Source organism: Sapajus apella, unplaced genomic scaffold (genome assembly GCF_009761245.1).
Source record: "Sapajus apella isolate SASKATOON/1434 unplaced genomic scaffold, GSC_monkey_1.0 scaffold59, whole genome shotgun sequence".
Classification (NCBI taxonomy): Eukaryota; Metazoa; Chordata; class Mammalia; order Primates; family Cebidae; genus Sapajus; species Sapajus apella.
This window is the reverse complement of record NW_022436999.1, coordinates 12014984-12029031: the sequence shown is the minus strand read 5'-3', so window position 1 is coordinate 12029031 and position 14048 is coordinate 12014984. Positions and strand designations below refer to the sequence as shown.

Here is a 14048-nt window from a genome sequence, read left to right as displayed (position 1 = left end):
CATGTGCAAGGATACAAAGGCATATATGCTGCATATTGTATTCAAGGTACCAAAAATAGTTTACTGTTATTAGGAGTGTTAAAACATGTGCTCTGAATGAAGAGACCCCCACCAAACAGGCTTTGTCTTTTAATTTATTGATGGCATCATATACGAGGCCGGACTGGCTTGCTTAAAAACAACATTCTTCATTTAGGAATAGGCAAAGACTTCCATTTTCAGCAATTGGTAAATCAAGACCTTTGCGGGTTTAGAAGACAGCTGAGGGACAAGGAGGATTCTGAGTTAATGGTGGAGGCAGGAGGGGCAGACAGAAGGGAGAGAAAGAGCAGGGATTAGGGAGGGGTTGGAGTGTAAAAAAATGCCTAGGCATAGGGAATTTCAGACCATTTGCCCATTTTATTACATAAGTTGTCTAGATCCTGCAGGATAGAAAAATCAAAGGTACTGTTTTCTGGCCATTTAGAGCCATTGTCCAATTTATATTTTGGTCAAGCGGTATTGCAGGAGAAAATAAGAGGCTTTGGTTTCAGGTCAGGTGGTAGCTAGAGGGGTTTGAGATTTTTCAGAAGGCAGGCTAAGGGAGAGGAGGGAGGAATAGAGGGTGGGAGATTGCCCATAGTTTAAGAAGAGCAGCAGAGACAAAGAAAGTCAATGCACTACCAAGCAGTTTAGCAGGCGTCCCAGACCAAACCTTGGTCTGAACCTGGGATGAATTGGTTAAAGGGGGTGTCCCCTCGTTGATCTGTCACCTATGAGTACGAATGAGTGACCAGGGCAGATGTCTCCGCAGTGATCAGTCACCGAGGGAAGACTATCTTCCTAGTGGTGTGACCTACGTAGGATTTTTTCCAGTCATGAACCTCACGGAAAGTCCTGTCTTTCTTGTCTCCACTGAAAGGGAAAGGAAAATGAAACTGATAGAAGGAGACTGACAGGTGGCAAGAAGGGCTAAAGAGAAGAGTTGAGGCAAACACTTACCTGATCTGAGGATGGCAAGTGGATGCATAGGCTGGTCTGATGAACCTAGGCCATAGGTAGGTCTCTTCACAGAGGGAGCACAAGGAGAACAGGGACAGGAGGTTTGGTCTCCCGTAGGAGTTCCCCTGTCTCGGATTTCAGCAATCAAGCACACTCTGAATGAAGAGACCCCCCCAAACAGGCTTTATGTGAGCAACATGACAGTTTATTCACCCCAGTGCAGGCAGGCTGAGTCCAAAGAGTCAGTAGAGGGTGGTGGGATAGGAGTTGGTTTTATAGGTTTGGAGTAGTTGTGGAAAGTTACAGAAGTTACAGTTTAGTGCAGTTTTTGCAAGCTGGGAGGGGGTTGTAGGGCCTGGAGTCACAAGGTTGACTGAGGTCAGTTACAAAGTCCAATTGCCTTATCAATTGGGGCAGGAATAAGGAACAATAGAGAATGTCTTAATTAGGCAGCTCAGGAGTTGATCATTTCTTCCCCTTTTCGTGGTCTTCCAGTGACTTCACATTTTCCAGGAACTCATCTGTAGTGTCCCCACAGGTCACAGAGGTTAACATGACGTCCATGGCGCCATCAGTCAGCCTAAAAGACCTTACAAGTAGTACATAAGGTACAAAGGAGAAAATTAAACTGGAGAGTTAGACAAGTCTCAGATCCTAAGGGATTTTTAGTTTTTCCTGAAGCAGTGAGAAGCCACTGAGGTTGTTTAAAAAGAGTCAAAGTAAATACTGGAATCTACTGTTGGTTGCTTCCAAAGAGAATTTTGGTCCTTCCTGGAGCCTAGAACATAATCTTTCTCTGGCAAAGAGAACGTAATCTTCTGTCTTCCTTTTCCTAAAGTTTACAATTATTTTATGAAGATTGTAATTTCTAGTAACAATAATGGAATAAAGAAGGAGTGAAATGGCCTAGGTGTGCTTCTCAGTTTGTTTCTTTTTTAAGGCAAAAAGGTTTTAAAACCCTCTAGAGCACTGATTCTCAATACCTTCTTTTTATAACAAACATTTTCTAAATGCACGCTTTACTATATGAAATGCAATTCCCGTAAATATTATACCCTGCTGCAGTGAACTAAGTAATGCTTCCCCTAGCCACATCCTAGTCCCTGAAACCTGTAATTGTTACCTTATATGGCCAAAAAGAACTTTGCAGATGTGACTGAGTTAAGATGTTGAGATGGAGAGATTATCCTGTTGGACTCTAACTTTAGTCATATGTATTATAGAGGGGTAATTATAGAGAGAGGAGATACAGGCAATATGACCTCTGAGGCAGAGATTATAATGACATGACCACAAACCAAGGCATGCCAGCAGCTACCAGAGACTGCAAGAGGCAAGGAATGGATTCTTTCTAGAGCCTACAGAAGTGTAGCCCTGTGGACACCTTGATTCTGACATTGTGAAATTGATTGAACTTCTGGACTCCAGAACTGAGAGATAATAAATTTCTGTTGTTTTAAGCCATGAAGTCTGTGATAATTTGTTACAGCAGCCCTAGGAAACTAATATAGTACTTACATAATGTAATGTTATAGCAAAATAAATAAAACACAAAAAGTAAATGTTGGTGATGGACTTTCCATGTAGGAAACAATTTTTGGCAAAATTCCAAACAGAACAAATAGTCTTCTGCTTTTACATGGTAATTGTATTTCCGGAAATTTTAATGTATATTCAAATCATTAACCATTGTTTGTAGCATCTACCATGTGCTTGACACAGAAAGAATATTTAATAAAAGCTGGATGCATGGATGATGAATAGATGGATGTATTAAAGCTACAGAGAGACTACATAAGTTCCAAAATTAACATGCAAGGCAAAAATTATGTGTAGTCAAACTTATCTTTAAAAATTCCTTACATAGTTTATCTAATATAATGTCCAATGTCTACATGACATACTGGACATTGACATATACAATTTCTCAATAAAGAGCTGACAGCCTCCTCCCCCCCCCCCCCCCCCCGCATTGGTTTAGGCATCCTATGAAGGACATGAGTTGCCTCAGGGACGTAATGAATTCCATTCAGCACTGTGAGATATTCTCACTGTAACAATCACAGAAGAACTAAAACTGATTAAAGGCAATAGATATATGTTTCCCATTTCATAGCTCACTGTGGACGTTTTCTTATGGTTTCGAATGGTAGTGAACTGTCAAAAGTATGTTTTGATCTGTTTTTCTTCTTTTGGGCAGGAATCATAGTTGAGTAAACCCACAGTTAAACTAAGAGGGCTAATTACATGGGTCCATCTAAAGTAGGTTAGTGTACTTGTCTCATCCTTCTCATTAATGAGTGGTTCTAAACTGGACTTGGTTTTTGTTTTGTTTTGTTTTTCTGATGGGGCATTTGACAATGTCTGGAGGCATTTCTGATTGTCACAGTTGGGGATTGGGGAGGGCAGCGTGAGGCAAGGTGCTATTGGCAGCTAATGGGTAAAGGCTCAGGGATGCTCCTAAACATTCTACAATACACAGGACAGCCCCCAACAGCAAATAATGATCTGGGCCGGTAAGTAGTGGCAAGGTTGAGAAACAGTGGCTACATTGTGTGTGTGCTCTCCTCACATAGTGATTTCTTTGTAGTGTTTGCCTTGACATTAGATTAAGTGTTGCCTTAAGCAGAAGCGGAGTTTTTTGTTACTGAGTTGCAGTGAAGGATGGGTGTGAATCTCTGCAGGGTTAAACATTTTGACATTAACCTTCCCTTTTTATCAAAAGTAATATATGATTGTGTGTGTGTGTGTGAACTTAGAGCAGTTCCCCACCCATTCTTCCGTAGTTTTATCCCATTTCCCAGAGTTAGCAGCATTTAAAGAGTTTCTGTTTTTAATTCTTTTGGTGATTGCCTCTCTAAGTCTAAATAGTATCTTTTGGGTTTTTTATTGACTTAAGAGATTATCTATTGACTCTTCACTGCAAAAGGGTAGCAAAAGCTCAGCTACACTAATCCCTCCTCTTCTCCCTTCTAATATTCATTATATTTTAACTCTAAATAATACATTTAAACATTTAATTTTTTTCATCAACTTTAGTCACTGTCTTTTGATCTTCTGCTTTTATTATATTAGTGCTTCTGCTCTTTCTTTCACTTACCTTATTCCTGTTTCCCATATTCTGTCTGCTGTACCCTTACTTGTCAGATTGAAAATATTTACTTTCTGTTTTATAATTATATTAGTTTGTTTTTATCCATAGGTTGAGGCCAAAAGTTGAAAATTATTACCATTTGTAGGATATAACTGTAAATATTGTTCACTGAATAGCTAAGTAGTATTATACTGGGATTCCCAGAATCATCTCTGTATGTGCAATGTCACATCCTCTGTGCCATGTGAAAGAATGTTCTTAGTATTCTAGCATTCTGTTTTCTGTGTTGAGTGTTTTAAAATCATGCCACTTTCAGTTGGCACACTGACATCTAAACAAATATTTAAAAAGATCACAAGTGTCAATGAAATTGCAGTGAGTATTCAAAAACATGAATGACTTTCAAGGACAAATAACAAAAAAAAGATCAGAGGAAAATTATAGAAAACACAAGAAAGACAAGAATTTTAAAATAATAAGGACACATTCCAAGTAGCTAGCTTTCTGAGAATTGAACTCTATTTAAATAACTAATGTTCCTCAACCCAGATCCAAAGATAATATTGCTGCTGCTGAAACTTGGGCTTGTACTATGACCAGAGTTTATTAATTGTCCTATTTCATTGAGGAAAAATATAGAGGAGGCAGGACACTGGAATAACTAGCTGGAAATATTCCACTATTTCATGGGAAGCAGCTTTCTAAATGATTCCTGTGGAGGCCAAACTCTTTCTCTTGCCAAAACATTAAAGCATTAAAGTGTACCTTGATGGTACATTAAGGAAGAAATTTTCCCTAAATTTACTTGATTAAGATTTATAGCCTTTCTGCCCCACAAAACATAGCATCAATTTCTTTAATATCAAAAACTAATTTCCTAAAATAAACTGCTAATGGTTGCTTTCAGTCGTTTACTCAAGATGGGTCATGCCAAGTACTGTTTGTATGAATTCCTGCAAAAGACTGAATTAATTTTGTGATTGTCATAATTAATGTTATTCCTGTTCTGTAGGAATATGCTATTAATGTGACTGGTCATCACATCTTATTTTTGTATCTCTCAAAACATCTTTCATGAAACATTGATGGTAGGAAGGAGCTGAAAAAATATCTCCTATTAGTAGACCAATAAATACTTCAATTACTAAACACCAGAGAAAATTAAAATTACAGTTTAAATCAAACCTACAAGGTATTTGGTAGAGAAAATGGAACTATACAAAAACATGGTTTTTAAAAATAAAGTTCTACCACTTTTATTATATTCATTATAGAATAATGGAAACCCTTCCCTGCCAAAAAAGAAGGAAGAAAAAGAAAAAAGTTTGTGACCATTTGTATGTAAATCAATTCAGTCTTTTTATGTATCTTTTTCACTTAAAATAATATTGGCATTTTAATATTATTATAGTTTTTAATGGCTACATATTATTCTATCAAAAATACCTACCAAAATTTATGTAACCATTTTCCCATTGTTGAGCATTTAGATTAGTTTTGTTTTTCCAGTTAAAACAATGCCCTGTGAGTATCTTTGCATATAATGATTACTCTTGATTATTAGTTTTACTTCTTAAGACAAGCTCTTAGGGGTCAAACGTTTTAAATATTTTAAAGGTTCATTGTTCAAATAGCATTTCAACAGTCAGTGCTAGTTTACCCTGTTTTCAGCATTTTAAGAAATTACCCAAATAGGCCGGGTCCACACCTGTAATCCCAGGCAGGTGGATCACAAGGTTAGGAGTTCAAGACCAGCCTGGCCAAGATGGTGAAACCCTGTCTCTACTAAAAATACAAAAATAATTAGCTGGGCATGGTGGCGGGCACCTGTAATCCCAGCTACTCTGGAGACTGAGGCAGAGAACTGCTTGAACCCGGGAGGCAGAGGTTGTAGTGAGCCAAGATTGCACCTCTGCACTCCAGCCTGGGCAACAGAGCAAGACCCCATCTCAAAAAATGTAAAGAAAGAAATTGCCCAAATGACAGAGCAGCGCTTTAAAAGTATTTCCCTAGTGTTGATTTGGTTTCTATGCCGAGATGCTCCAGAAAACTTAAAAAGTGAGTATGTGAAGATCAAACATTTGGCTATGTTCACATTTTATTTAGTAAAGCCTCAATGTTAAGCAAGAAGCCATTATTCATATTCATGCTGTCCCAGGCATGGAAAAGTGCTTCTAATTTTTGCAACATAAAAAAAGTCTGATGACAGTGACAGAACTGAATGACTAGCTAGGTATGCTGACCGGAAAGCTAGAATTAGGATTTGAGCATTGTACTCAGTCTCCATTTAAGAGCCTAATGGTTTCTTTTCAATTTCGAAATTTACTGTATTGAGACATATTTTCATAAAACTAAAAAAAAAAAAAAAATAGACCCAGAGAGCAAGTAGTTGCAGTTCAAACTGTCTTCATTGAGCTGTTAGTTTAATTACATTTTCTCAAACAGTAGGGCTGTTTTAATTTTTTTAATTAAAAATAAATGTTTAATTTTTAAAAGTTTATATAACGGAAAAACAAATTCTGTTTGAAATCTTTCAGTATTATGGTTTTTGCTCACAGCAAAGATATTTGCTTGTTAGGTTTACTAAATATACTATCTATACTTCATTTTATTGTTTAAAACAAACTCCAGTTAAACTTTTTGATTTAGGGAATTACATTAATGACTTGCTCACTGACTGAGAAATTGATGCAAAATAGGTCATTTGAAAAGCAGGTGTTTGATATATCCCCATATGTAACACTGTAAAGCTTCGTTGCTCTAAATTCTTGGAAGGAAAATTTTCTAAAGAAAGAATGGGCCAGATGCAGTGGCTCACACCAATAATCCCAGCACTTTGTGAGGCCGAGGTAGGAGGATGGCTTGAGTCTAGGAGTTTGAGATCAGCCTGGGCAATGTAATGAAACCCTATCTATCCAAACAGGAAAAATAAAAAGTTACCCTGGCATGTGCCTGTAGTCCCAGCAACTCTGGGGGCGGAGGCAGGAGGATTGCTTGAGCCCAGGAGTTCAAGGCTGCAGTGAGCTATGATTGTGCCAGTGCACTCCAGCTTGGGTGATACAGCAAGACCCTGTCTCAAAAAAAAAAAATGTATATATTTAACTGTAATATAAAAGGGAAGCTAAAAATGAACGCTGATATTTAATCTCATGCCTCAGAGTGACATATCAGAGATGCTCTGGAGACTTGGTTCATATAATATGGAACAAAGTTACATTCTCAATGACAAATTACAAGATAATATGTACATAATTTTTAGGTTTAATATATACACCAAGGCAGTAGAGTGTTAAATATAAGGAATGGTACCCATGTATAACATTATCAATTAAGTTGAAGAATATTAAAACAAGCCAGTAAAAATTTGATGATCAAAACAATTATTAATTTTTATGATAGCATTTACTTTAGAATATGTGATTTGAAAAAAAAAGGAATGTTGGCATTTCACATAGGAGGAAAAAAATTTTTTTTTTTTTTTTTGAGACTGAGTCTCGCTCTTGTTACCCAGGCTGGAGTGCAATGGCGCGATCTCGGCTCACCGCAACCTCCGCCTCCTGGGTTCAGGCAATTCTCCTGCCTCAGCCTCCTGAGTAGCTGGGATTACAGGCACGTGCCACCATGCCCAGCTAATTTTTTGTATTTTTAGTAGAGACGGGGTTTCACCATGTTGACCAGGATGGTCTCGATCTCTTGACCTCGTGATCCACCCGCCTCGGCCTCCCAAAGTGCTGGGATTACAGGCTTGAGCCACCGCACCCGGCCAGGAGGAAAAAATTTAAGTTCTTAGTTTTGTAACTTTTTAATGTTCCAAAATGTGTCTAAAATCCACCCCTATAAAATTATTATTGAAGTCTTTATTATTAAAGCATAAAGTTTTCTTCTCATAAATTAAATTGTGTATCTCAAATTCAAAGCTCAATTGCCCTTGTGCATTGTTTAGCAGGATGTAAATACATTTTATAAAAGAGATGTATCATTCATGAAGTTTCCAAATTCTTTGATCAACTGTGATAATAAAGTTAAAATTTTTGTTTTTAATTAGTAAATCTCCTTTTTTTTCAGCATTCCACTGCTTTCTTTCTAACTTTGTAGTAATAATATGTAAAGATTATATTTGGCTTTAAAAATGCTTATTGTTACATACATGGAAGTCTTTGATTATGAAAGTACCAAGAAGTTTTTTTGTTTATACAGTGACAATTTTAAGAAAACTTATGTATATCTTGAGAAGATTTATTAAAACTAGCTTTGAGAAATGATGAGCCATCTCTTTAACACAATAAAAGATGTGTATTACTGTACCAAGCCTCAATATCTGCTATCCTCTTTAGTGTAAGCACTTCTCAAACTATAGGATTATACAAATAGTGACACCACTAGTTAAAACACAAAGCTAGATGATCTAAAGACACAGTTTGGTTCTTTTATGAGCCATTTAATTTTCATCTTTTCTGTGACCACATTTATTAAACATGTGACATGAAAATGTAATTTAATACTCTTTTATGATGAAAAAAGAAAGTATATGCCCTACCAATTATGGGTTAAGATTATTATTTTTTGTCAACACATTATCATTCTAGGCACCTGGATAAGTGAACATCTCTGAAAGTAGCATACATTTATACTTTATTTACTTATACAGCTTTTAGAAACCATCGCCAATAAAACATATTTGGACAATGTGGTATGCAAGTACTGTATAGTGAGAAGCAGGGATGTTCTTGAGTAATTATTCCATTTGAATTAATCCAGCGTGGCTGGTTGTGAGACAACCTTGAAATGTGTTAAGCTTTACTTATTCTAAGAGGACTGTATTCTTACAGATCATAAGCGGTCAAGTTTTCCAAACACAAATGGTTACTTCTGCTTTAAATTTAGTCTGCCCATTCAGTAGCTACAATAAGGCAGATGGATTAAACCAGTAGGAGTTTGCAACATTAGTATTGAGAGTGTTTTAGCAACTTAAAATATTTCAGAATGCCTAAGATCACAAATTTACTTATGATCAGCCTACACAGATTAACTTAAAATAGATACAGAGAGATGTCAGATAGATAGAGGGTCGTAAGTTCGTGACCAAAATTACATTAATCTGCATGTTGACATTGGTTACCTTATATCGATTAGAAGCTTTTTCTTAGTAAAAAGGGAAAATTATTAGTATGTGCAGCTTGAGAGACAGAATCTTTCAGAAATGAGATACATTAAAGAAACAAAAGAGTCCTTGGTGATTAATTTTTTTTAAAGTAAAAACCATCACTACTACAAAGACATCTGAAAATCATAGGTACAAAAACATTTGAAAATCATAGGTATTGTGTTTTATATTTTGGAGTGAAAATTAAAGATTTGATGAAAATTACCAAGACTTTTACATAAAATAGTCAATTAAGCCCAACCATGCTTTTTACTATTGCCTTTATTTGAGGATATTAGGGAAAATTTTCTCATTTTGTGTTTAGTCCTGATTGGCCTGGATCATAAGAATTATCCTGTACTAGTTTGTAGTAGTGGAATTAATTTTCTTCTCTTTAAGACTTGATACATAAATCATTTTGTGTAAAAGTGAAAATTGTAATTTCTCTTAACAGCTGTAACATCTTATGAAGATCTTGGACTCTTTGCATTTGGATTACCTGGAAAGGTAATTTTGTTTTCTCCTCATTGTGTCCAAAACCCAAAGTGTCATTTTTCCTTTGGGTTCAAGTTAAAAGAGACAAGTATGTATAAGAGGAAGACAATAGAGGAATAAAAGGAAACTAAAGTGAGAAAAGAGAATGATGGGAGCAGGCAGAGAAAGAGAAGTCTGTGTGCCCTTCCTAAAAATGTATCAATACATTTAATTCAGTGCTTGAATCTTTTTTTTTTTTTTGAGACGGAGTTTCGCTCTTGTTACCCAGGCTGGAGTGCAATGGCGCGATCTTGGCTCACCGCAACCTCCGCCTCCTGGGTTCAAGCAATTCTCCTGCCTCAACCTCCCGAATAGCTGGGACTACAGGCGTGCACCACCACGCCCAGCTAATTTTTGTATTTTTAGTAGAGTCGGGGTTTCACCATGTTGACCAGGATGGTCTCGATCTCTTGACCTCGCGATCTACCCGCCTCGGCCTCCCAAAGTGCTGGGATTACAAGTGTGAGCCACCGCACCCGGCCCAGTGCTTGAATCTTTTGACATTTTTCATTCTAATAAAGGAGCGCAATGACGTGAATGATTTTAAAAGAGTAACCATGACCTAAGTTTTTCTTACTAAGTTTGACTGTGTACTCATAGGAGTAAACCCTCATAAAGACAAGAGAAGAAACACAACATAGAATTAAATTCACAAAACCAGTCATCAGAAGATATCACTTAAGAGTTGAACAGTGCTAAAAGATTATCTAGCTATCCTCTCATTTATAGGTGAAGAAATTAAGGACCAGAGAAATTAAGGGCCCTATTTGTCAACTATTACATAAACCAAGTACCACATCCTAGAGCTCTAGATCTACTGCTTTTCTTACTCAGAATAAGAGAAATAACAGTAATTGGGCACTCATTTGCAATAGGCATACTACACTAGTTTAAAAGGTAGAGAAAAATAGTCATCTTCCATCAGTAATCAGGAGTTGAACATTGCTGTTAGTGCTATAGTGTAATTTTTAAAAATTTCTGAATACTTCTAAAATTCATATCCATTTTGGCTCCAAACAGGAATTATTTTGTTTGTAATTCTGTTGTTTGTGATTTTATGTTTTTGACTGGCAAAAATTATTTATGTTTATCCTGGACAACATGTCATTTTGAAATATGCAAACGTGAAATGGCTAAATTGACCTAATTAATATTTGTATTATTTCACATACTTATCATTTTTTGTTTTATTTTTATTATAAAAGGATATTATTTTTATTATAAAAGGATACTCTATTTGGAAGTGACTAACTTCTAAAAGTTAGTCTGGAGGAAAAAGATATAGCTATGCAATGTAGTTACATTCCAATTAACTTTGTTTTTAAAGTACAGAAAGGAATGCTTAAATCGTACTATATAGCATCATGGCTTGGACCTTAGTAACCTGAAACTTGAACAAAACAGGATATGTTACTTGAAGGTAGAGGGTTTTGTTAATCTTCCTTAGTAGCAATTTCTCTGTTCTAGAGGATTAGGATGTTTGGTGTAACAAGGGATAAATTTCTTCCATCTAGTTTAAACAAAGAAGAAGAAAATTTTTTAATGAGAAAATTCCCCAATTAATTTAATATAACCTATAAACATAACTCTAAGTAGTGTCACTGACATCACTGTCATTTCACGTTCATATTTCCTGCATTCCTTGTATAGCAGCAAAGTTTAAAGAGTAGGGACTGCTGAGTCTCTTTTTCCTAAAACCCTATAAAATATTAAAACATTTTTTAATACATGCACCAAACAAGTTTATAGTAGGCAGGCACACTTGACAAAGCATACTCTGAATGAGGAGTTGTTTGGTTCCTTGTTTAAATTTTCTCCCCACTTCCACAGTTGGGTTGAAACTTAACTATTTCCTTCTATCCAGATATTATATGGATATGATATAGGATAATCTGATAAAGAAATTTTTTGAAATGTTTTGAACTTTTTAAGGAAGATTTATTTAAATGTCTATAAATTGGTATTATTCACCAGACAAATATTTATTGGTCAAATACCTTGTACCATGTACTGTGCTAGGCATTAAAAACATAAGTAGGCAGGTAGGTAGGTAGATATTCTGGCTTTCATGATATTAAATGTTTAAATTCAGCAAAAGAATGAAAGACTAACCATCAATAAGTTAATATTACTGTTTTTGCAATATATTAATTGAAAAGAAAACCAAATTTCAGGTATACCTACTATTGACAGTAGGTATTATTTGCACCGAAGATAGTGTACAGAAGTTCAAAATCATCTTTTCACAAATTTATATTTTGGAACTAATTATTAAATAGGCTGAAATGCATAGTTTTTTCTGGAGAACGGTCAAGTGACAATCACCACTTCTTCAAAGACACTTTGCCAAATTTTCATATCAGTAGCCCCCCTCTGCAAACCTCAAAGTTCCTAGGTCCTAATGACTTAGATTGTTTTCAGGATAGGCAAATGCTATACCATTGATAGAATTCCTAGCAAAGATGGGCATGAAGGGTGACCTGTTACCAATTCAAGTAGAACTGAATGATGCTAGACAGCTAGTCAGTTCCAAGCATACATTGGGGGTTCCAATCCATCAAGATTTGAGTGATTGAAAGGCCCAAATGGAAGCACAGTGTTTTAGTATTTCCTGTAAGTGTATTTGTTACCTTGAGTTTCCCAGGAATCTCATCAAAGATGATAAGCTGACAAAACTGCAGACTGAATTTAGTCCTCAGGCACATTTTATGTGGCTCAATTTTTTTTTTTTTTTTTTAATTTTTAACTGATTACCAACTAAGCATCATGAAAGTATGAAAACATTTAATTTCTGGCTTTCTTTGAAAAATCAGAAGATCTGGCTACATTGGATTCACATTTTCACATGTTATCAACTGGCCAGAGCTGAGTAGCACCTGCCCCACTGAAGGGGGAAAAATTCTCCAATATAATACAGTTCTTGCCAACTCCCATGTCTTATACTCAGCTTAATACACATTACTGAGTTTGGAACATTTTGCCTGTATTTTTGGGGTCTGAGAATATTTGGGCTCTAGACTTTCTTAATCCCTGGGACTGAGATGTTCAAAGTCTTGGTATATGCCAAGCTGATATGATCAGAAAACTTATATCATTTCCTTTTAGGCAATATAGCATTGGCGCAGCACACCCCAGCCTGTCTTTTTCTACTTATTTAAGCAGTGTGGTAAAACCAGCAAGAAAGGGAAGGAGATACTCTTCCTCACTTTTAATTTTTATACTTTGATAATCATCGATTACTAGCTTTTAACAATTTTAACTATTTAAAAATCACTGCCAAAAAAAGATTTCAAAAAAATTTTTATAGTAACTATGGAACTATTAAAGAAATAGTTTTTAATATGATGATTATTAATTTTATGTATTACAAATGACTGGCAAATTTCTTTCTAGTTTCTTTTCACTCCTGCATCTGTTTTTTTAGTAAGAGTTGCTGGATATTAATAAAACACTGATCCTTTTATATTATTTCCTCCTTTATCTTCTGAATATATTTGTTCTTTTACAGGTGATGGTGGCAGGCACCATAATAATTCAGAATATTGGAGGTAAGCAATTGAAAGTGCACTGCTTATGCATAGATGTGATGGCAATAATGTCCTTCCTTTGTTGTCTTACTACAGATCTAGCTGAGAACCTCTGTAGACATAGATTTCTTCAGAAGCCCTGTGTGTTGGCCTCATTACTCTGTTTTGTTGGTTTGTTTGTTTTTTGGATCCTTTTTAGCAGCACTTGTGACAGCTTCTAAATTCAGTTCTAGCTAAACCCTGATTACGGTCGTGTTATTAGGTCTACAACACACCTCTAAAACATTGGCTTTCTGTGGTTGTGAAGGTAGAGTACAGTCTGGGAAAAACTCACCTGGTGATTTTAAAATGTTTTCCCTCTACTTTTGTTCTAATCACCCTATTGGCAGATACTGCTTTAGAAGGATTAGTATTCCATTGGCTGTGAGTGATCAGGTATGGACAATCATGTCCTCTTATAACCAATAATTTAAAATTACCAAGTGCTTTAAAACATAAATAAATCTGAGATAAATAAGAAGCATTCTCACATTTATCCTGTGTCTCATTTCTATTAATAACTGATTCTAGAAATGATCTCAATGTTGAGAACTATGTAGAAGTAAAACTATTGTTAGTTATAGACAGTACCGAATAAATGTATTAAGCATTTAAATCCAAAATATGGGTATCATGTGTGTCTGTGCTGTAAAGAAATTGCATAGTGCTTAAAAATATCTTAGTTTTCTTTTATCATTGATTGGAATGCTAAACAAATGCTCTTAAAGGA

The 14048-nt window shown here is 35.7% G+C and overlaps 1 protein-coding gene across 4 annotated transcripts in view; it reads left to right on the top strand.

The window, feature by feature from the left end:
- The window catches only part of SLC38A6 (solute carrier family 38 member 6), a 63428-nt gene that overhangs the window by 15586 nt on the left and 33794 nt on the right, over nucleotides 1–14048 (top strand). For all 4 annotated transcript variants that reach the window (XM_032245933.1, XM_032245936.1, XM_032245934.1 and 1 more), the window contains 2 exons: nucleotides 9673–9725; nucleotides 13261–13300. In XM_032245933.1, coding sequence (XP_032101824.1) covers nucleotides 9673–9725; nucleotides 13261–13300 — 93 coding nt within the window. The remainder of the gene's footprint in view (nucleotides 1–9672; nucleotides 9726–13260; nucleotides 13301–14048) is intronic.